General features: G+C 42.2%; 1 protein-coding gene across 2 annotated transcripts in view; it reads right to left on the bottom strand.

Annotated features, from left to right (window-relative positions):
• Positions 1 to 458: 458 nt before the first annotated feature.
• Positions 459 to 23,389, bottom strand: part of DDHD1 (DDHD domain containing 1) — a 68,051-nt gene continuing 45,120 nt past the window's right edge. For both annotated transcript variants that reach the window (XM_040601823.1, XM_040601824.1), the window contains 6 exons: positions 14,603 to 14,865; positions 12,373 to 12,448; positions 6,595 to 6,744; positions 5,019 to 5,271; positions 3,565 to 3,747; positions 459 to 1,480 (listed from right to left, as the gene is read on the bottom strand). In XM_040601823.1, coding sequence (XP_040457757.1) covers positions 1,332 to 1,480; positions 3,565 to 3,747; positions 5,019 to 5,271; positions 6,595 to 6,744; positions 12,373 to 12,448; positions 14,603 to 14,865 — 1,074 coding nt within the window. In that variant the 3' untranslated portion in view covers positions 459 to 1,331. The remainder of the gene's footprint in view (positions 1,481 to 3,564; positions 3,748 to 5,018; positions 5,272 to 6,594; positions 6,745 to 12,372; positions 12,449 to 14,602; positions 14,866 to 23,389) is intronic.

Raw genomic sequence — 23,389 nt, 5'->3', positions numbered from 1 at the left:
AGATCATAAATACCTCAGCCAGAGGCAGCTCAGAGGCCATATATCTGACACTGTTACTCCAGAGCCTTCCACATTGTTTTATAATCTCAGCAATGACCTTTTAGTGTTTCATTTGGAGATTATTTCCTTTCATCACAACACTTCTCCCTTGACTTCTCCTGAAATACTTTCAGATACAAACCTATTCTAAGCTGTCAGGCCTCATCAAGTTTACTTTACACTGCTCTCTCTCCTCTTTATAAGATCCCTGCGCATAAATATACATATACACATGTTTTCATACAAACATGCACGCACACATCTATACATTTAATAATGGTATGCAAAAGACAGCTGGATTCTCTGCAAACCAAGTCTAACGTGAGGTCAAAACTTTCATGTGCCTGAGAAACACTTGGGACCTAGAAAGCAAAGGCAGTTACTTATCTTTGAGAAGAATGTGACTGATGTCATTTGTGTGAAACCACAAATATTTATTTTTAATGAAAAAATACTTAAAGTGTGCCACAGTGTCATATATTCATTTGAATAGTAGTACAAAGATATGTATTTCTGAGAAAAAGTCTTAACACTGTAGAAAATAAATGTGGTTCTTAAATTATGTCAAAAGAAACCAGTAAAAAAACTAATGTTTTAAACACTGGAATAAAACGAAACAATTAAGAGATAACAATAAATTATAATTACAGTATTTCAAATATTTGCTTCATGCTTTTTTCAGCATTAGTTTCTAAATGTGTCACATACAATACGCCCTCAGAAGCCAACAGTCAGAATGGTCTTTCAATGGTACTGCGGATAATAGGATGTGGAGCTGAATAAACTCCTAGAAAAATGACACCACCGTTTGTTATTTACTGATACATAAATCATCAGAACATGGCAGTTTTAGGTTTGTACCTAACATATATTTTTGTTAATGAAAATTTAGTTGTTTTTTTTAATCAACTAACCTTTTATACTTCAATGAACTAAACAGCAATTATGGTCATTAACAAGTATGTCACCCAAGCACACCGCACAATCGTGCTTACGGGATGCTACACGTTGTATTGGCTTTTTATACAGTCAAAGTTAACAAGAATTTGGAATAATTTCAAGTCTAATTAAGCACTGCAAAATGTTTAAAACCGTAAATGTTTTTAAATACAAACCATTTTTGCTTTTTAGAAATAGGAAAAAATCCAAACATGCATTTAAACCTGAAACCTCCATGCCACATATACTGTAGATGAACAGTAAAACATCAGTTTTGTGCCATTTATTTTAAAATTTCTTTTCCTGTTCCCAGTCAAAATTCAAATAGCATCTAAATTTGATTTGTCTGTATTTTATTGGTCATCTTTGTACATGAAGGTTAGAAGGAAAAGAGCAATATCCAGAGATGACCAATAAGCAGTGTGCGATGTGACTGCAGACCAGTATCTGCTCTCCACGAGACCTTCCCTGAGCTCGAAATCGATCCTGTGCTCCAGTTCCACTAGAAATTGAACAAGAAACAAAAATGGTGTTAGAACTGTCTGTCAGCAGAAGGGAAACACTGGTACGTTTTTCCATCAACTTTGGGTTCTAATTCCACTTGTATACAAAATGCACATAATATTTCCATCTTTAACAGTGCACTCATCTAAATCAACTGCCATTTTTAATAACATACAAACATTTTGATGCACATGCATTTAGCACAAACCTGACCTAAGAATGGTTCTTAGTTCAGGAAAAATCCCCAAACAACTAAACCTAAAGCTTGGAAAAAGCCATCATTTTTTAAAGCAGCTGTTTTCTTTAGAGTAACTAAATAAATACATTTATTTATACTCCTAATGATGACTATACAGAAGTATCCAGCAAATGTTGAGGCCTCATTAGGAAACACTGATGTTCAGAAGGTGGATACTCAGAACCTTCTGAAATAAATGGACTGCTCGCATTTTCAGTGGCTATACAAGGGGACTACACCCAGTATTACAAGGGTTTTCGTCCCTACACAGCACTAGCCCTTTTAATTTCCAGATTATTCCAAATATATTTCAGCAGTTATCCTTTCATTTCAATGGCTGCTTTGATTAATACCACATTCAAAGCAATTTTCACTGCATGTTTAACTGGGCCAATGGCTAACCTACTGTTAAGGCACTTTAGCGGTTAGAAAATCTCTGCAAGGAGCAACAGAATGAAAAGGACAAAACTAAAAGCCTGCTTAGCTCCAAAAGCCAAAACCCCATATTGAGTAAAAAATGCAGTCATTTATCAAAGCCAATTGCAAGGAATTTTAATTCTTGGCCCAAAGAGCACATAAAGGGAGCATCGCACCAGCGCTGCTGCAGCAGTCGTGACACAGCGGCGCGCAGGGAGTGACATGCCCTTGTCTTTTCACTGCAGCATCACACCGCTTTGGGAATGCAGCGAGGAGAGGGAGTCAGAGACTTCAGATACCAGGAGACAACTGCAGCCATTTCCACTAAGACGCCTATATTAAAAAAAAACAGTCACTCCGCAGGAAGGACGCCCTGAATGACTCTGTCTCCCTCTGACAAGAGGCCGTTACAGGAGCCTGGTAGGCAGCCAAACCCCACCACAAGCCGAGCGGCCGCCCTCTCAGAAGCAAATACTTTGGCCACGGATTGCATCATTCAGTTTGCAGCCTCGCTGGCCTCTGCTCCACGTTCTCCTTCTACGGATCAGGGATGGGCTTTCTGGAAAGAGGGACACAGGAACTGTGCAGAAGGCCCTTGACATGCCAGCCCCTCTCAAAAGGACCTCATCGGCAGCTCCACAACATTCACTGTCATGCCACTCTCATTCTCCTCCAGTTTAAAGCAGAGTCTCTGTCCTCAAATACTGACTCAGAAAGGTTATCTGTTGAAATTAGCAGTGATGAATGGACAGCAGTCTATCATGTGAACGCTATCACAAGATACTTGTGACTCCTTAGATTGCAAAAAACCCTGCCTTGCAACAGTGCCGATGAGATGTTTAGAAAGAAAGTCAAGTATGAATTTCTGTAAAGGAAGTACCTACGCTTTCTCAAAAAAACAGCTGCTAAAATTGCACTTTCTGTTCTGGGCGGTTCAGATCAGGACAAGGCAGCTCCTGTTTCTAGTTATATGTGCCTTTAAATCCAGGTTGCTTCAGAACTGCCAGTGTATGGGGAAATTTAAATAAAATTTTTTATGATAAATGGTGAGTGGGATTCTTTGCAGCAATTATATTGCTTTTCCTAGTGGGAGTCTAGAAACTACTGATATGCAAATTTCACTAGGCAAAACTCATACATGAATATATATATGGTGTACATGTATGTACAAACACATATACAGATAAACCTTCCTTAAGAGGAAAAAAAAAAAAAAAAGATTAAAGGGAGAACTAAGAGTCGGTCCTTGGATGGTCTTAAGAGATTCAAAAAGCAGGAACAGATTCAATATTTATCATTTTAGAGCAAAAGAACAGAACTAAATAGCAGCATATGTTGGTATGGTATTTCCAGCCTCCTACAACATACAGATGCAGCCCACTAAAGGTCCTGTTTCCATGGGTTTGTAAGGTGGACTCATCACTAACCTATGGGTTCGAGAAAGCCCGAGCTGCTGTGCGGGAAAGGTGGTGCCCCAACAGTTGTGGTCTTCTTGTCGTCCCCCTCAGTTCCTTCTTTTCCTGTCTCGAGTGTCTGTGTGGTGGCTGTACCAGATCGACCAAGTCTTGAGAAAAGCATCCCACCGAGGCCCTTCCCGATACTTGCTGCTCCTGCATTCAGTACAGAGGAAAAAAAACCACAAACCCAAGCACAAGTGCAGCTAAATTAAACTGCAAATTAAAGTCACTATAGCATCCATAAATTAGAGTTGAGTGACAGACAGAAGAAAAGACGATTCATGTTTTTCAAGGGTAGGAACAGCTTATCTGACTTAAGTGTACGCTGTTTATCTTCAGATTAATCTAGTGTACAAGCAAAAACTGTAATTTGGAAACTAGTTAGGAGAAAAAAAATACAGAATGCTTCTGCAGCAAGAAAACTGGTACTTTTAAGGATATGTTGTAATTCTTCTTTCATAAAAGAATCTAAGACTAAGACAAAACCACTTTATAACAACATTAGTATCTCCTGAACATACAAATCCCATCAGAAGACGCAAGACATTCCTCTCATTAAGGGTCCTTATATTGACATCACCCTTACAGACATTTAGAAATGCTGTATCGTCCTTTAAAAGGACTCTTTTGGTTGCCCAGGAGGAGGGCAAAAGTTAAGAACAGATATGTGATGTTTTCTCCTGACTTTGCTGCCACCTTATGGACGAGACATTAAAGTTACCATAGTAACAGCAAAAAGCAACCCTGCTTTGAAATACCACATGCTTCTACTTAAGGACTAAACTGGTTTTATATACTTTACTTGTTTGATTGGGAAGATTCCTGGCACTAGCCTTCTTCCAAATCCCACATAGAGAGCTAAAGAAAAGCCTTGAGTCAACAAAAACTGCAAGCGCATGCTCAAATATAAGCTCTAGTGAAAGTGAATTTAAGCTCACTTAAACCAGGGCTTATTTTGAATCAGAAAGCCAGAAGAGGACAGACTTCGTATTAAAACAGCCTGAATTTCATATTGTAAAATCATGAGTTAAATGTAACTAATCACTTAAAAGTGATTTTTCTATTTGCCAATACCAGAAAATGTAGTCACAAAACAAGCTTTAATTTTTTTCCCCCATGAAGCAGAGTGGAAACTATTAAACCACCAGGATGTTACTTCAGTAAGGCAGACAACAACAAGGCAGCAACAGCATCCACTCCCTGACTGCATCCCCTCCCCACAAGCCTGGACTCCAGTGTACGTAAACTGTCTTTTCTTCAAAGTAAAGGTCAGTTGGGATTAATACAAGCCACGCAACTATACAGCACAACCTGAAACAGCCAGGAATAGCTTGCTTATGGTTACACCTCCAACACCACACCATGGAGCAGTGAAGCTCTACAAGAAGGTCCTATATAAAAGAAAGGACATAAAGAACAATTACCTAATATACTTGCTTTGCCTAGGCTTGTTATAGACTCCCCGTAGTGGGGTCGAGCCATGACTGGTGAAGCACTTGGGCTTGGTACAGTTGAAACACTTTCGCCATCAGTAACTGAGGTAGGTTCTTTTGTTGGGTTGAGAAAACATGGCTTCATATGCTCATAAGGTAGAGGGTTTGCAGTGTTGTACCAGTGGATCTGGACAGGTGAAATGTTGCTGTAGTGTTTCAGAATCAAAGGTTCTAACCTATAGGCCTGCAAGAGAAAAAAAAACCAACCCTGTGTTGAGACCAAAAAATGATATTGCCTTCGCATAGAGAGTCCTCTCCAACCTCAAATCCAAAATATCTGTAATGAGTGAACCCTAAAAAGTGACAGAATGGTGGTGTTATGATCTTGTTCACTTTTATTTTCACAGCCTGGAAGATCTATTAACTGCGCGGTTGCGTGTGCATTCACTTTTGCACAGTTCTCGGGAACACTTCTACTACATGTTGTTATGAACACACAAGTTACTGTTAACAGATGTTTATTATGCATTGACAGAGCAAGTTTTATATACAGTTAAGCCGATTCAACACAACAGAGGGAGGAACTGGCTATGTAAACATTGTTTAATTACTCTTCTTTGATCCCTGTGCAAATAGCAAACTGGTGTATTTATTAAAAAAAAATAATTTTCTATTAATTATTTATTTTTGTTTTCTTTGACGTAGAAAAGTATCTGCACTTCTTTATCTTAAAACTAAGTAAAGTTACTATTTGTGGGGTGGGACCACAGATGGTAGTCTGAGCAATTGTCCTAGACACTGCAGGAAAATTCTGGTTTTGGAGTAGCTGGACCTGAACAAGATCTCGAGATGAGTAGAACCAGTGTGTTTGGACTGAAGTCTGAATAATGCTTGGATTCAGGCAGAGTTTAAACACAAAAGTATCCCCAAATTACTGTTCTACATAAGCATGAAATTCCAAATCAAGCTTGCCATCAAAGAAGTTGCCAATGCGAGGCAGATCAAAGTCCCAACACCCTGCCTCTGATCACAGTGAACACTGGCTGCCTATGGAAGCGTGCAAGGACAGGGTGAAGCCGTACCAACATTGCCCTCCAGAGCATTACCCCCCACCCTCTAACAACCTGTGGCCCAGGACCCGTTAAGAAAAAAAACATTGCTTTTCTACAGTATCCTGTAAACTGCTTCTAAAGCCTTTTTTAACAGCAGTAGGATCTTTGGACAGATGACGTTTAATGGAATTCACTAAGTTAAACACAAGCTGGAGCTTGACTGAGAAGGACTTTTTCTTATGTCTTTGCAAAAAATGAAAAAGCAGTCTCATCTCAAATCTTATGCTTACTAATATGAAAAGAGAATCAAAGTATATGGTATTTAAGGCAATTATTTATGGGAACTATTATTCTACAGTTACAAACCCCAAGACATTTTATGATAATCATTAACAAATAGTCCTGTGCTGGAACATACTTGTGTTGATTCACACACTTTGAAGATCACACATTATCACACAGCTGACGCTTAAAAACAGTCAAGGTAAAAGCTTGCAACTGCAATTAAAACTCACCACTGGATCTGTTGGATGAAAAATATTCAGTAAGCGGTTACAAATTGTTCTGGGCAGAATATGGTCTTGACTACCACTGTTTCCTGGACGGATGCCACGCAATGCCAAAAACACTGCTAATGGAGATCCCATACAGAAGAAATTCTCAACCTAAGGAGAGATTTCATCCACATTAATAAGGATGGAAATAATGCTTTCTAACATGGCTGGATTTAACGTCTTTCAACCAATTTCCCACTTTCAACTGACAGCCTTGTACAGTATTAGTATGTCAAAAAGCGGAAGACCACTATAACAGACGTACTGTAATATGAAGGTTAAGTTTCCCCTTTCCCTTTGCTGTGACATGAGAGTTGCATGTTGCGGTGCTACGTAGTTGTAGAACTGAAAACCAAGTAAGAAATTTGAAGTGAACGAGGTCTACCATCACTGGAAAGGCTGGAGCAAGAAGAATTTGGAAGATACTAATGAAATGTGATGAGTTTCGCAAGACTGAAGTCTGATTTCTCGTGAAACTTCCCAAAGCTTACCACACCTCCTTAATCTTACCCTCAACAAGTAGTCCATGATTTGTTTTGCTATACACACCCATCGAGAAAGCAGAAACGCAAGCTATACTTGGTATTTAAAGTCTTATCTGATCTTAAAGGTCTTTTCCAGCCTCAGCGATTCTAGGATTCTGTTAGAGACATGATTTAGTGGCGGGCTCGGCAGTGCTGGGTTAATGGTTGGACTCGACGAGCCTAAAGGTCTTTTCCAACCTAAATGATCCTATGAGTCTATGACTAAAGACAACCTAGAGAATGCTTACAGCAGTCACACACACATACAAGCCGGTGTTACATACAAACTCTTGAAAACACCTAGTGTTAAATGAACAGAATGGTGCTTGTCAGAGGTGCCACCACTCACACGCTAGGAACCACTACCCAGGAACAGCACAGTGAGAGACTCTGCAGGCTGGTCTTACATTACCCAAAGCTACCGCGACTTTGGTCTAAAAGGACTGCCTCTAACAGTGACAGGCGACTGAGTACACCTGAACTGCGACTGCTAACCCATCCGACAAAGGTTACAGAACATGCATCGGTGGTAACAACTTTTGGTCACTGTCAACCTGGGGACAGGATTCAACACTGACCTAGAGGTGAATGGCTTCATATCACAGAATCACAGTATGGTCAGGGCTGGAAGGGACCTCTGGAGCTCACCCAGCCCAACCCCCTGCTCAAGCAGGGTCTCCTAGAGCGGGCTGCACAGCCCAGGCGGGTTTGGATGTCTCCAGAGAAGGAGACCCCACCGCCTCTCTGGGCGGCCCGGCCCAGCGCTCCGGCACCCTCACGGTAAAGACGTTTTTCCTCACATTCAGGTGGAACTCCCCGTGTTGCAGCGTGTGCCCGTTGCCCCTTGTCCTGGTGCTGGGCACCACTGGAAAGAGCCTGGCTCGCCACATCCTCTTGGTGCTCGCCCCTAAGATATCTGTAGGCATTGATGAGATCCCCTCTCAGTCTTCTCTCCAGGCTCAACAGCCCCAGCTCTCGCCTGTCCTCACCAGGGAGATGCTCCCGTCCTCACCAGGGAGATGCTCCCGTCCCCCCATCATCTTTGTAGCCTCCGCTGGCCCCTCTCCAGCAGTTCTCTGTCTCTCTAGAATTGGTTTTCCATTACCCATCCTCAGACATTATCTCCTAGAAACATCAAACGTAAAACTCTGTAGTCAAAAATATTTTCATGTCAGAATTAATTTTTAACCTATGAAAAATTAACTTTACCATTATCAGACCTTCACTGCAACTTTCCCCATAGCAGTGCCCACTTTGCAGGGCGCTACAACTGAGCAACTCCTAGGCTGCTGCTACTTAACCAGCAAGAGAAATTGCTGCATTCTTGCTAAGTGCGTGTGGAGGACACTTGGGATTCCCATGTGCCTTCCCTATAGGTCAGCGCATGGAGCGAGGGTGTAGAAATAAGGGTCCGTTTCATCTATCAGATTCCAGCACTGCACAAAACATTCCTCCTCCTCTGACTTGGCACTGGTACCCCACCTCTTCCTTCCAAAAGAATGCATAAGTCCCAATTTAGTGGAAAAAAAACAATCTAGGTCTTCAGCAAAAGCTATTCAATGTCTTATGCTGCAAAGCACTGCTCTGTCATGTAGACTGTCACTCTACCGCAAAGCTGCTTTGTTATCATCAAGCTCTGCACAGAGCCTTACATTTTTGCAGGCTGGACAAAAAGCTTTCTCTTCTTCAAATACAATAGAAACAGATATGCACAATGCAATCCTTTACACTGAGTAAGTGACCTCTAACCCAGTCCACCTGATACTCCTGTACCGAGCATGTGAAATACAATTACAGTTTTTCTGCTTCAGAAAGAAACCAGAAAGCGACTGCCAGCTTACGCTTGCTACCAGATGCTTAAAAGATGTTTTCATGAATTCATCTTAGGCAAGCACAGACTAAAAAGGCAGGCAAAAATCTCAAAAGGCAAACCGTTTCTGTGGTTACATGGTGCATGACTTTTGCTCCAGCATTTCTACTGAGGAACACTAGATTAAGTGTCCACAGACAGATGCTTTCTTTTTGGAGGACACTGTAAGCATTTCAAGAGCTGGAAGACCACGTTGAAAGGCTTGAAAATACATAGTAAAGAACAAAGTACTGACTGGTGGGTACCTTAACGGGTGGCACCAGACCAATACCAAAGCAGTGAACACTAAGAACTCAAAATTAAGTCTTCCAAATTCAAGTCCTTCACATTGCAGCCATTATACTCTCTGCGCTGTTGCAAAGTGTCAGAAGACTGCCGTCTGACGAAACCTACTGGGAATAGAGGACTAAAATCCTTCTAGAAAACATTTATTAATTTTGGTGGTTTTCCTTGAAGCAGGAGTGGGGCACTTCACATATACACCTGCAAACGTTTAACAACAAAGACGACATGTTTCAGAACATGACCTTTCAGGATAGCATTATTTTTCCTAGTTATGATTCAGAAATAGAAGACTTATGAATTTACTTGTATTTTAAGCAGAAAGAGTCATCCATCCAACTTAAGACTGCAGTATTTTCAGAATTAAAAAAAAATAAATAAAGCTGAATGAGACAACAGAAGTGAGGCAGCACAGCTCTTCTGTGCATAGGTTAAGTGTGTGGGACAAACGAACAAGGTTTAGTGGTGATGTTGAAATAGAAAACACAGAAGGTGATTACAATTTACATTTCCGTGCTGCCTTTCAGCCTGGAAGATCCCAAATATTCTCTCAGAGCAAGGAAATACAGACCTCTGCAGCAGCCTCTACCTGCCCCAGCACTCGGGAATGCTCTGCAGCCTGAGCAGACAAAGGGAACAGAGACTTACACCAGTATTACACGGGGACTTTAACTGGACAGTTGTCTGTTGAACTACTACGGCACATTTCTGCATTCAGTTTAACGGCTTCCTCCTCTCAGGTAAGGCTGCATGTCAGCATCCCATTAAGCTCTCATAATTCTTGTACATGTGGTAAATCACTAGTGTCTTATAAATAATTTGTGATAGTTGTTATCAACATTGACATCACTGTCAGCTGATGCTACATAGAAACCACAAGGTTGTTTCTGTAACCCTGGGTGAATGAGAAGGGCTAAGAAATCCTGAAGCACTTTGGGCCAGCACCTTGCCAAGTCCAGATTTAAATGAATCTCCATCTCAGTACTAGGGAGCAACTGGAGTATGTCCTGCTCTCCTCCTCCCTACTGGGATTGAAAGGCATCCTACAACACTCTTATTTTCATGCACCACAGAGTCCTAAAGAGGCAGGTATCATGCCATTCCCCATGTTCTCATGTTGTTCAGCCCCTTTATCCTTTAACTCCGATCCCTCTTACACAACTGGTAGGAAGAAGGCTGTGCTTGTAAGCTTTACAATTACAATGGGGTATAGGCTTTGCTTTTAACCCATGCAGCCCCTATTAATTCAGCAGTTTATTCAATCATGCTGTCTGAGGAGCAGTAGAGGACGAGAGACAAAAGGTACTTCAGTCCTCAAGTTCCCATTCTGGTGGCTTGTCCAGTATATTATCAAACTACAAGACACACCGTATCTTCAGGTTTGGATATTTTTTTTCCTCCCAGAAGGGTCAGTGTATCACACAGATCACTTCCTCCAATATTAAATACCAGCCAAGTTCGCTGCTGTATTTATTCTTCCACTTGTCTTGCCAAAAGCTGCCTTTGTGCTCGCTCAACATCAAGCCAGCTTAACTCTGCTTAATGTAGGACTACTGACTCTGTCTCATCCTGGGAAGCTGAATTTGTTTCAGTCCATAAAAGAGGCAACACATCGACAGTGGGTAGCCTTCTTCATTACAGCTGTACATGCCCGGTTTGTTGTGTAATACAGCCTAAGGAGATCAGTGACCAAAAACTCCAGTCTCCTGCACGGCACAGACCAAAGAAATTTGTGGATCAAGCATTTATGGTAAATAAAAACTCAGGATCAAACCAGAGCTCTGGTCTGCCACGAAGAGCCAAGGTACCCCTAGTTGGTACCTATAAAAGCAGTTCTCCTTCAACAAGCTAGTCACAGTAAGCTGGACTGGCTTGCTGATGAGCAATTGTCCTTCAGCAATCCTCTTGAAATCCTCCCTTGGCAGAAGCACTTTGCCATCATGTTCATGGAAAGACTCTCTCTTCCTGGAGCTCTGCCTCAGGCATGGTACTCAAGCAATGGGAGTCCCTAGTGTGAAGTTTCACAGAAACAAAACATCTTCCTTTCAGTAAGGGTAAGGAAAAGGATGTACTGCAATGGGAAATCACCTAGCAGTAATTTACATACAGTCCTCTCCTCTTCCCTTTCTTTCCCCCTTCTTTCCTGCTCCCTCTAAAAAGCAACTGTTAAAAAAAATCTTCAGTTTAAACACAAATGAGTGAAGAATAATCTTTCACAGAGCTGGAGGAGTATCAGTCTGACTCCAACTTCCTTGATGGCAGAGATAATAGCGTGATACAGGCTTTTAAGCTGTGATGAAAGGAGAAGGCGGTGACAAATTGAATTATAGTTAGTTTCCTCTTTTTTACGGCTCAAGATTGACCTTGGCTTCTGGGAGTCCTTCTGAACTCAGAAGGAAAGAAAAATGGCAACTTAAGAAACAATAATCTATTTTGTTCTCATCTATCATGTCACATTTATATGGTTTAATAATTCAGGATACAGTTGAGCAACTAGAAAGTGTTGCACATCCCATCAAGAAGCTAGAAAATGCCTTTTCCCAACGATAAGAAATTCTAGCAATTTATACAGAAATTCTAGCAATTTGTACAGCTGATTAGCAAGTGATCTGTTTCATGAGACTAAAAGTAACTTGTGCTTGGAAGGAAAATCCCCTGCTGGAGAAAATTCAATCAGATTTGCTCAGAGATGAGACATATTAGAAGTAGTCCCCAAGGAAAATGGATTAATCAACAATGTAGAAGTGAAATTGTTTAAAGTAAGTGTAAATGTAATTTGCCAAACGGCTTTTATCTTCCCACAGTTGTACATGTTCGTGTATATTAACAACCTATACAGGTTTATATATTTACATATAAACATATATTTGTAATAAATAGTAACATATGAATCCAGTAACACGTTTACACACATGTACACACACTTGAAGCAATACATTAACACTATTCTACCAATATCATGTCTAGGGACATGGAAAAAAACCCTGAGCACAATAACTCATATTGTGGGTGGATTTTTAAAGCAAGTAGAACATTCAGTAAAAACCTCTCCAACATACATACCTTAAATTTTAAGACAGGTGGTTTTGATTTGGTGGATGCCTTTAACTCACGTAACCTCTCTTCTATCTCTCTCTTCCTAGAAAACAGAGATCTTTCTGAGATTCAATAAAAAACGTAGCCTTAACCTCTCCGACTCAAACGGCCATTCCTGTGGGGTCCAACAGTTTTGTCTGCTGGAAAGAGAAACTGATGGCATCAGTATTTCTTGGAGGCAGTCCACTGGATTTAGAAACAATGTGTGTGAAATCCCGTTTCTCTGACCACATAAGGAATCAGTCAAGACATGCCAGTTTCCTTGTTCACCCCCCAAGCATCTGCCCACCCTCCTGACTCAGGAGTGACTCACCTCCTGTTTCCTTGGTGTTTTTGCAGCCAAATCACCTGTTTTGTGGGCTTTTTTTAAAAAAACAAGCTACAAGAATCTCCACGGCCCAAGCATTATTAAGTTTTCTATATTGTGTTGGACTGGAGGACAGTGTCCCACCCTTGCAACTATCATTAAAAAAGGTTGTTCACCTGTTCTTCTAGTCAGCCTGAATTAAAGAAGCAGCTACAATATAAAGCACTCGTATGGACTGGTAAAACTGCCCTCACTCCCAGCAGCAGGACATTATGCCCTCTTCAGAGCAGGAAACCACCACCTCCTCAAGTTCCACAGAAGTATTATGTAAACAGGTATGTTAAGCTTAACCTCTGCCATCCTGATTAGAAAGAAGCAAGCCTGAACCTGAAACTTCCCAAAGACTGTTTTTTCCAAAATGTTTGTTTGCTTTAATGAATGTGATTCAGTCTTAAAAAAGGAGGCGTGCAGAATTCTTGACCCTCGTGAACTGCTGTGGAAGGTTTCCAATATACAACCTCACATGCTGTGTGTATGTTATTTTACAATGTAGAGTATTTATACATGCTACAACACACCCCACTCAGGCATAAGCATTTCCAGAAATCCACTGTGTGTTTACCAACCTTACAACACTAGAAATCCAGAAGTTACAAGATGTCAGCAGTACATTTCATATCATCTCAGACTGAATTACACTAAGATGGCTCACAAAATGGAGAGCCACTCTTTCTATACAGAACTGCCAGTGTCAAATGGTATTTGGATTACTATGGATACAACCCGAAGCAACTTCAGACGATGCCTAAAGAGCTGGAGCATGAGTGTGAAAACAGCAATTTTTCCCTGATCATATGCTAGTGATATGCCTGAAAGGTCATCTTACCACTGGACAACTTCATTACATTTCTTACTTGCCTTCTTTCAGGAAGACTGCACTTTATCCAGACATGCCACTGACAGAGATGTCCTGTACCAATCCCTAATCACACACATGCTGATTTCAAGCACAGCAGATCTGATACTACATTAATGCTTCCCAAATACCCCCCAATATTAAGATACATTTCAAGAAGGAACCAAAAAAACCTGGTATAATGATTTATCCTCACCTCCCACTTGAAAGATTAAGCTACTGTTATTAGATTATCTACAGGTGTCTCACAGCACCTCAAAACCCAGGTTAGGACAGGAAAATCACCTTAGCACTGTGGAGCCATCACGATGATCTGCAAGGTCCCCTAATAAGAATCCCTACCAAGACTTACAGGTTGCTGAAACCGAGATCCTGTTTGTCACAGCAGGCAGTGCTGCCTCGCACTCCAAACAGCACAAGTGTTTCTAGATGGCAGGAGGAAGAAGCTAGTAAATGCTCCTCAGCACAGTAGCAATCCCATAAGCCCAATCACAGCAACTGCAACATCTGTGTCCAGCTGGCGGAACACAATTTCCAAGCTGAGCCTAGGAGAAAACCTCTTAGTCTCCTCTAGAAACTTAGGAATTTCACTGCTCAGGTTCTGCTCGGTATTACAGCTCACTGCCCACCTGCAAGCTCTGTTGTGTTTCCCCTCAAGTATCTGGAGGGCTAATGGTCTGCCCTTCTCCTTTCTTCCTGGCTATCACCTGCCTCCAGTGCATCTGGTCAGCGAGCAGGAGCTAGTTGCTTGGTTCTGGTACAGCCCTTAGGATGTGGATTCAGAGCTCCTATTAGCAGTAACAGCTCCCTGTGCCTGCTCAGTCCTGTATTTAGCATATATCACTGCTGTTCAGCACCAGCAGCAGAACATCAGCCACAGAAAGAGAACAGCTATGGTAGGTTCTGGAAACACTCAAAGGGCATCATCTAGGGATGCAGTTTTCTCCTTTTATAATCAGAAGTGGATGCATTACCGTTGTTTAGTTATGCGAAGTTCTTCAAGTAAATGTTGCTCCTCATAGCTCATCCAATGGTCTTCAAGCTCCTCCTCTTCTTTCGGCAGCAGCTGTTCATAAAGGCTGACCGGATTCCAGCCAGTCATGATGTCGTAGGTGATGACGCAGCCGAGCGAGTGGGATACAATTGAGACTTTCCCTCCTTTCTCCTCAAACTCTGGATTCCGGGAGCAGAAGAGCGTGTATAGCCGGTTCAGCTCCTGCTGCAGCCCTTTCACCAGCTATTTCAAGAGGGTAAGGAAAGAAAGTTTAATAGCAACATCTCATTACTCCTGTTCATGTATGTTCACATACTACACTGACCAGCTTCTCGAGCATGCATCTAAGGACGAGCATGATGATCATCCTTCAGTTAGGATGGTTCACTTAGGCTGGGAAGATAAGCGCTTGGTTGAGTGTCACTGACTCAGTTGTTCATCTCTCCCCTCCAGACCCAGCAGCAACCATCACACAGCACACATGGTGACCCTAGAACTGCCACACTACAGCCCAAGGCATTGCACTGAAATCAACCCTCAAAGAAATGACAGCTGTGCTGAAGGTACTTAATAGCATCCTCTGAGGGGAGCAATTGCAAGGTACTTGGTTTTCACCAGCATTCAGTTAGCACAACAGTGACTATTAACAGAGCTGTATTTCCCTTCTCGCTTGTTTCTCCCCCAGTTCCTCTGCCCTTTCACAGCACTGAATGATTTTCCTGTGTCAGAGGTTCAGCTTGTTTTTTTAACCTAAGGAGGCTGGAGGCAGCCTGAGCCACACATGATCTGGAATCAACTCACACCTCTGCCAGGAGCTCGGCACATCACCCTAGACAAGTCATACTCTCTCTTCTCCATTTATCAAAATGGGCAACAGCATTCCTACCTCATTGCAGGGGACTGGGAAGATAAATCCACTAAAATGGATATGCTCAGATACTGCAGTCATGGCCTAAATGAGTTCTGGGAAAATATCATCAAATTGCTTTTGGATCTTTGCAAAGCATATTTGAACTCATCAAGTCTTTCATTATTCTGCCTGCTGCGTGGCTCCAAGGAGATGCAGCTTTCTGTCCTACTTCCCCTCCTACCGTACCACACCTATTGTAATTTCTTCCAATGGAATCAGAACAAAATGATGCTGTTAAAGAATAACAAAACCTCACCTCAGGCAAAAGGAAGATATGGTAGGAGAAAAAGCACGAATGAGACAGGCAGAGCCATTTGAACATTTGATATAAACAATGCTAAGAAAAACAGTTTTCTGGTTACAGGTTTCTAGGAGGCTTTTGGGGAAAAGCAGTAATGTAACGCGGATCTCAAATATCAATCCTATAGTACTACTGCAATAAATACATATTGGTCCTATGTTAACTGAGTCTTCGAGAAGCTTATCTCCTTCAACTCCTACACATGCATAATAATGTTCAGATTCACAGCATTTTTTAGAGGGAAACATTGAAAGATGTGAGATTTAGGAACTAGACAATACAAAAAAGGCAGCTTTGCTTGGGAAACTCAGCATGGTAACTGAGCAATGTTTCCAGACTACGGCGGCACAGAGGAGGACAAACAAGAAACTGTAAATCACTCCCTTGTTAGCAACAGGAAATTAAAGCTATAGAACATGTAATTTGAACATGATTTTTCAAGAGCCTGAGTCATTACTCAATATAAGTACGAATGGCACTACAACTGTCAGTGTTTGATACACATTTTACTGAGCGAGTATCCACACATCAAACCCCATGCCTGAAGTGCTATGAAATTATTAACAAAGCCTTGCAACAGCTTGAAAAAATAAGTATGATAATACCCATTTTCAAGTATTTTTGACTGTGACACTGCCTATTGTGTTTGGCTCTGTACAGACTTTGGCACTACTTTCCCACACGAACAAACAAGCAGAGGTTTTAGCAAGACTTATTGCTGAAAACAGAAATCAGGACTAGCTTTGGCTGGCTGGCATTTTCTCCATTTAAAAAGGTTTTCATTTAAACCCTGAACAAAATAGCATAGATCTGTTGAAATCAAAGTGTTTTGGGATTCCTGCCAGGAGCTCAGTGAAATGAGGGAACACTGGTATCCAGCAGTTTGCATGGCTGGCTGCCGTGGTACCCTCCAAAGGAGCCAATATACACCATCCCGCCGTCGGGGACCTCAGCAGGGAGCCAGGGACCCCCACCCATACAGTAGACAGTCTGGATGGAGCACTGGTTTCAGAGTCAGTGGTGTTAAAAATACCAAGCAAACTAATGCTGGACTTATCACGGCTTCCAGCATCCCTGTCAGTACATCAGGGAGATGAGCAACGCCATCTTGTTTTAATAAAATCCTAAACAAGCTGTGTTAATATATCTCAGCATCCCCAGATTTCTTCTCTGGTGGGAAAAGCAAGATGCACAACAACTCATGTACTTCCCTTGGTTTCTTGCTGCATAAAAGCTATTGCTGGCAATGGCCTGCCCAACTTGCCCAACAGCCCTGTACCCTACTCTCTTTGTCGCCTATTCCTACACAGCTTATTTCCCTGGAAAAGCAGGTATTTTCCAGGAAGAATGATATTATGTCCATCTCCCCCCCAGCCTGTGGCATTTCATTACAAAGGTCTTGTTCTCTTGCTATCTGGGGACATAAGACAGAATATTCTTGGTGAGCCCTGGCTGGACACTGAGTCCAACCCTGTTTTTAACTGTCCTGCTCCTTAAAAACACACTGTTACTGAGACCTTAGGCAAAAACGTGGACAGCAACGAAGAAACTGGGCATGGATTTCCACACAGATGCAGATTTGGAAGTTTTCAGGCCAGAGTCTAAGCATTTAATTCAACTAAATCATCTGACTGAGATTGTTTCTAAACTCCAAATCACTGGTTACCTAACTTAATTGTAGAGTAGAAGGTCTGCTGTAGTAAAGCCTCCAGATTTTCAGGCACTATGAACAGTCTGGTTTGCTGCTATGACAAACCCAGAAGCCCTCCACCTGCCATAAGCGCTTATGGATATCTGTATCTTGCCAACAGCTCTGTATCAGTACTAAGATTAGAAACTCAACCTTTTGGTATATAGTAAGGAAAAAAAAAGAAAAAAGCATATTCATTTTAAGTCCTAGCTAAAAAATTAATTTGTTAAGCAGTATAGGAAGTTAAGGTAGTATTTAACCCTGATTTGCTTTCTTAAGTCTTAAAAAACATACAATATTCTAACTTGTAAAAGTAAAGCTTGGTTTGGAAAGGGCTTTAGTCCAGCAAGTGTAACATGAAGTGCTTTCATATTGCTTTTGTAGTTACAGCTTGATATATATCCTAACACTCCATATAAAAATACCTTCTGTAAACATCAATTCGCTTTATATTTGTTAAAATCAGTGACTTTTTTCATTGAAACTAAACATGAAAAATACAACTACCTATCAAATTTTCTTGCCTAGATGGCATCACAGTAACGTTTTAAAAGCAGCTTTTTTTTTAATCCACAGCTTGTCTTTCTGCTCCCTCTAAAGGGTCCACGACAGCCTGTTTAATTAAAAAAGAAAATCCAACAAAATAACTTGCTCCTCGGCCTCCCAAAACCACAACACCCGAACGGCTGCTCCACATCTATATCTCTGTGTCAGGCTGCAAGTAAAGGGTGCCTCATCCTGAGCTTGCTGACAGCTCCTCCTGCTCTTCTCCATCTACATCAAATGATTTCCTGACTAAGGGAGCCCCTTTTCCACTGGTTTTCCCAGTGCTTCTGCCAGCCCCAAGCCTCACTGACTGCCAGTCCATGGGATCTATTACGTGCTTAGGAAGCACCTGCCGTTTCTGCCTGAAAACAGGAAAGCAGAAATCATCCAGGAAAAAAAAAAAAAAAAAAGAAGGGGGAAAAAAGGGGGGGGAGGAAAAAAAAAAGGGAAGGAAAAAAAAAAAGTGGAATGCAACATGGCCTCCCCCCCTCTCTCTTTCCATCTCCCCTCTTGCCTCCTCCCTCCCAGTTTCCCAGTTCCCACCTTATTTTGGGGACCAGTGGCACTGAATGTTCAAAGATCTGTTCCTCCAGCCCCCACAGCAGTGATGCTCTCCAACAGCTCCCTCAGCAGGGCTTTCACTAGGCTTTCCCCACAAAAAGGCTAGAATTTGAGTTTCTGTCCAACCCATATTACTATCTCCTAAGGCTTCTCCCACAGACTAAATAAGCTCAAATATCTCACAGAAGAATAAATGCAGCAGCAGTGAAGTGAGTTCATTTTTTTCCCCCGTGCAGCTGCTCTCACAAACGCCGCTCAGTGCTCTGACTGCTAATCTGCTAGCTGCTCTGCTTCCTTACCCTCAGCTCTCCCAGAAGGACCAGTGAAAGGCAGCATGCTTCTATGTCCGTTACCAACGGATCAAACCACCGTAACAAAGGGAACACTTCCTATTTCTTTAAAAAGTAGCCGTATCAAATCCCTTCCTCCCAGCTGACCTTTCCACCACAGCGTTAGTTTAGCGTCAGCCTGAGGACACTGCAATATTTCAGAGAAAGGTACAGAAAATCTTTCAGTGTCCCTATTTTCTTCCTTAGAAAAGTCCTCTCTCCCTGTTCTGATTTTTAGGGAAAAATTTCCTAAGCACCTTCTGCAGACCAGTTGTTTCAGTAGAAAAGTTTAGTGCAGGGTTAAAATGCTACAAGCCTTGTAGCTGTACCACTGCAAATACTTATAGATACCCAGAGAAAATTAAATACAAATAAAGCAGGACTTTGCAATGCCAGAAGCCTTTAATGCAATCCAATTTCCAAGACTGATTCTATGGCGGGTCATAATCAGGCACATGAGGCACCCTGCAATTCTCAGGCTGGGGAGAAAGCCCTTACACACTATTCAATTTTTAGACCTGCTCAAAAGTGGCAGAAGCACAGACACAGCCTTTGATACAGTCTGCTAGAGCAGCATCCAAGAAACCGATGTGTTCCCTACATGTTCTAGTCTGGTCCCAAAGGGCAAAGGAGAGACTTGATTTCCAGCAGTCAAAGATCTCAGCAAAACAAGAGTGAATGGAGAAAAAATGCCACCAGACAACTCAACAGATGTGGTACGATGCTGTTCCTCTCTGAAGCTCTTCTGGGAATGTGTTTCATTTTTGCTTCATGAAAAGGAGATTGATTACTAGTTGCCTGAAGCTCCCTTTATCAGCTGAAGTTTTGCCAATAAATCTTCCATGCAGGAAACTCAAGCCTGCAGGATCAAATTACTCTGAATTCATCAGCTTATACTCTGACAAACTGAGGTTAAATACTCTATGCCCTCCACAAAACCAAATTAAAGGCAGAGCAAGGAATGGCCTTTCTGCACATCCACGGAGAGCTAGCGTGACAGCCATGCAACTCAAGGAGAAGCCAAAAACCTGACTGTTGCTGACTAAGGCACAGCTTGCCGGACTTGATCAGGCCAAAAATCCCCTCTGCTTTCCAGCTACATGCCTGCTTGGCAGATGGCTTCCAAGAAGTCAAAAAAAATAACAGCCCGTTCCACCCATTCAGGAATGCTGGTGACAAGGGCATGTGTTTTATAAAGACAAGACGGGAGTCTAAGTCATATGAGACACGCCACTGTCATCTCAGGCAGAAGAAGGAGCTGTGGCAAGCCTGGTAAGGGCAGAAGGATCATGTCTCTAACCACCTCTTGGGTACTGGTAAGCCTGAACTGCTGGATCATGATGGGGAGCAAGTAACCATGTAAGCAGTGAAACATCCAGAGCTGCTGTCTGCCTCAGCCGAAGCCCTTTTACGCAGAAAATTAACAGCATCCTGTGCTGAGCTGGAAAAAACCAAACCTCTAAATCCCCAGCACCAGCATCCAAAACAGCTGCTCATTCCTCCTCTGATGCAAAAGCAGCCTTGTGAGACACCAATGTAAATAAGCACGCCTGTTCTATGCAGAGCAGAAGGAAGACGGCTGCGTGCATGGTAGACAAACGCCTTCTGGACCCACATCAAGGACAGCCAGGCAGGAACAACTTCATCTCCTACCCATTCTAATGGGCAGATCACTGTGGTTGAAGCGGCTTTTCAGTGTATGCCAAAAGTACCAGGGTAGAAAATGACATTTCCTCCTCAATAACCAGGAAATGAGTTTTTTTTCCAAGAAAACCAGGAGTACAAAACCCCTGCTGGCACCCTGAGCACAGAAGCAACGAAGAACTCGTGCTGCCCTTGCTCAAATCCTCAGTGATCTGCCTACTGCCAAAACTTGGATACAGCACACAGTCAGAGTCAGTCCCAATCTCTTTGGTCAGTCAAAGCCAAAAAAACCACTTACTCTCCCACTGGGCTATGCTAACTGTCCTCTTCTGAGATTGCTCTCAGCTCTGACCACCCCCTTGCTGTAACCTTCAGAGGTTCTTTCTCTCTGCAATCTCCACAGGACCCTCACCCACTGAACAATCTTCTCACATGAACAGCTTGAAACCCAAGGGGAAAAAAAAAAACCACCCAACAGCTACATATGAAAAGGGAGTGCAGGAAACCTGACCTCTGCAACCCCTCCAGCTTGAATAGCATGACTGTTTTTGTAGACTTCGTGGGAAAGGAATTTTAAGGAGATCTGAGGAACAGTGAGTTTTGCAAGCAGCTCCCTCCAAATGTCAAGAGAACTTCAGGAGAAAGTGCACACTTGTTTGAAATTCCGCAAGCAGGCAATAAGAAGATAAATGAGCCAACTGGAGGTAGAAGAAGGTCCTTAGAAGCCAATAAAAGAGCTGCAGCTCAAGGACGGATTGTGAAGGACCACAAAAGCAAAGATAAGGAGTGTTTGCTTCAGGTGAACCAGGAGAACATGCCAGTATGCAACGCAGAGATGGCAAGACTGTTGACCCTCCAGAATACAACAGCTGTCATGCTCCCTGATGGCATCACTGACGGATGCCAGAAGAGTGTCACAACAACAGATGAGAAACCAGAATGAGACTTAGCTGTGTGAACAGATAGCAACGGCTGCGTGTCTCAGTGATGTTACAGAAAAAGGATCGGCGGACCTGCCCAGACCTGAGTCTCTTCTCTCAGTACCTCTCTTGCTGTTGAAAAGTTGAATCTAACCCGGTTCTAACCAAGTTACTCTGTTCAAGACTAAGTTTAGGTTCAGGCAGACCCAGTAACCTATCACTTTATAAAATTGAGAATACATTTAAGGACAATCAAATGAATTAAGCAAGCCATGAAAGTGCTGCCAAGCAGCTCCTTGACTATTAGATTCAACAGAATAAGCAAAACCAGTGTTCAAATAGCCTCAGTTAAAAATTTCCTGCTACACATCTCTCTTGTTTTCAAACACACATAAAACAATTGCCTTTTATTGCTGAAAGCAGCGTGTGAGAGGACATTTCCATTGCAAAAGCTCGTATCAGAGGGGTGAAAGCTCCAGTAAAAGTTTATACTTAACCCCAATTTCAAGAGTATAATTGTCAATTCTCCTTTTCAATATGTGTATAAATAGCAAACCATCAAGCCGTTTTAAGGTGGACAGTGAAGTCTGCCCAAGGGAGCAATGCTAGGCTGGCTGCATTACGCTGCATTCCCCCCGGCCTCCCAAAGCCTGTAAGGTACCTCCAGCACCAAGCTCACAGTGCTCATGTCCCCAGACCTCAGCTTCTTCATTTCCTCTCCTCAGCTGGTGAGAAACGTTCAATGCCCACCACGTTTCCCTGCTCTTCAGCTGTGGCAGAAGTAATCCATAAACATTTCCTACTAATCTTCTGAGGCTACTGCAATATTTGCACTAAATCTTTAGCAATCTTGGGATGACAGATGTAAATAATATTTATATCCTGTACTAAAGGCATTTTCTGCCAAGACATAGATCAATAATTTACAGAATTACAACTAGCCTGCAAGTAAGTACAGTGAGGATCATTAAAATAAGCACTTAACAATATAATGAAGGTGAGAACACTAAATTTACTATGCATCAATTAGTCTCTTTAATCTCTGTTACAGCCATTTATTATTTAAGAAATATGAAGCTACAGTGACACAGATGTGAAATGAAGTCACCCACTGAAGACACTAAACTCCAAGATTATGTCACCATAGATGGCACTAGCAAGGTCAGAATTAAGATGTGAAACGACTATTCATTTAGGAATAGGCATGTGTGCATCAAAATATCAATTTACTGCTTTTCCTTATTATCTGTGAAGTGTTAAAAAGGGATTATCTTTTACTCATCATGGACCACTATATAGATAAGGACCTGTGTAGCACAATTCGCTTGCGGCCACCCACAAACGCCACAGCTGAATCTGTTGGCTGCAGACACCCTCCAGAGTGAACTCTGAGACCAGACTGAGATGTTCATACGGCTGTACTGAATTATTAATACCTGTCTGGAATCACATTACATGTCAGAAGTCAGAGACACCTTTTGGGTATTCTCTTACCACACCATAGAAGAAACAATACTTGAAATCAGAGAGGGGGTCACATCCACCACGCTCCTGTAACGCTTAGCAGCGCAATCCAGCTGCATCTGAAACAGCTCCCTGCTATCTAATGTAAAAGCTGATACTGCAAGGTTTCTTCCCCCTGAAAGAAGATAGTGGCTACCCACTTGCAAATCCCTCAATGAGTTGTTAAAGAGTGGTTAAAAGCTTTAAAGTAGCCGTTCCGTTACTTCTAGAAGTGGGGGGAAATCCTTGGAAGTAGAAAGAATTTCACATCAAAGCACTGCTGAGTGCTGTCAGGTGAACGGCGACTTTACCCTTCCCGAGGCTGAACTCACTGCACTGCTCAAATTATTTCACAGAGGCACA

This window comes from Falco naumanni, chromosome 7 (assembly GCF_017639655.2).
Source record: "Falco naumanni isolate bFalNau1 chromosome 7, bFalNau1.pat, whole genome shotgun sequence".
Lineage (NCBI taxonomy): Eukaryota > Metazoa > Chordata > Aves > Falconiformes > Falconidae > Falco > Falco naumanni.
Note: the sequence above shows the minus strand (reverse complement) of the source record. Positions and strands in the feature narration are given on the sequence as shown.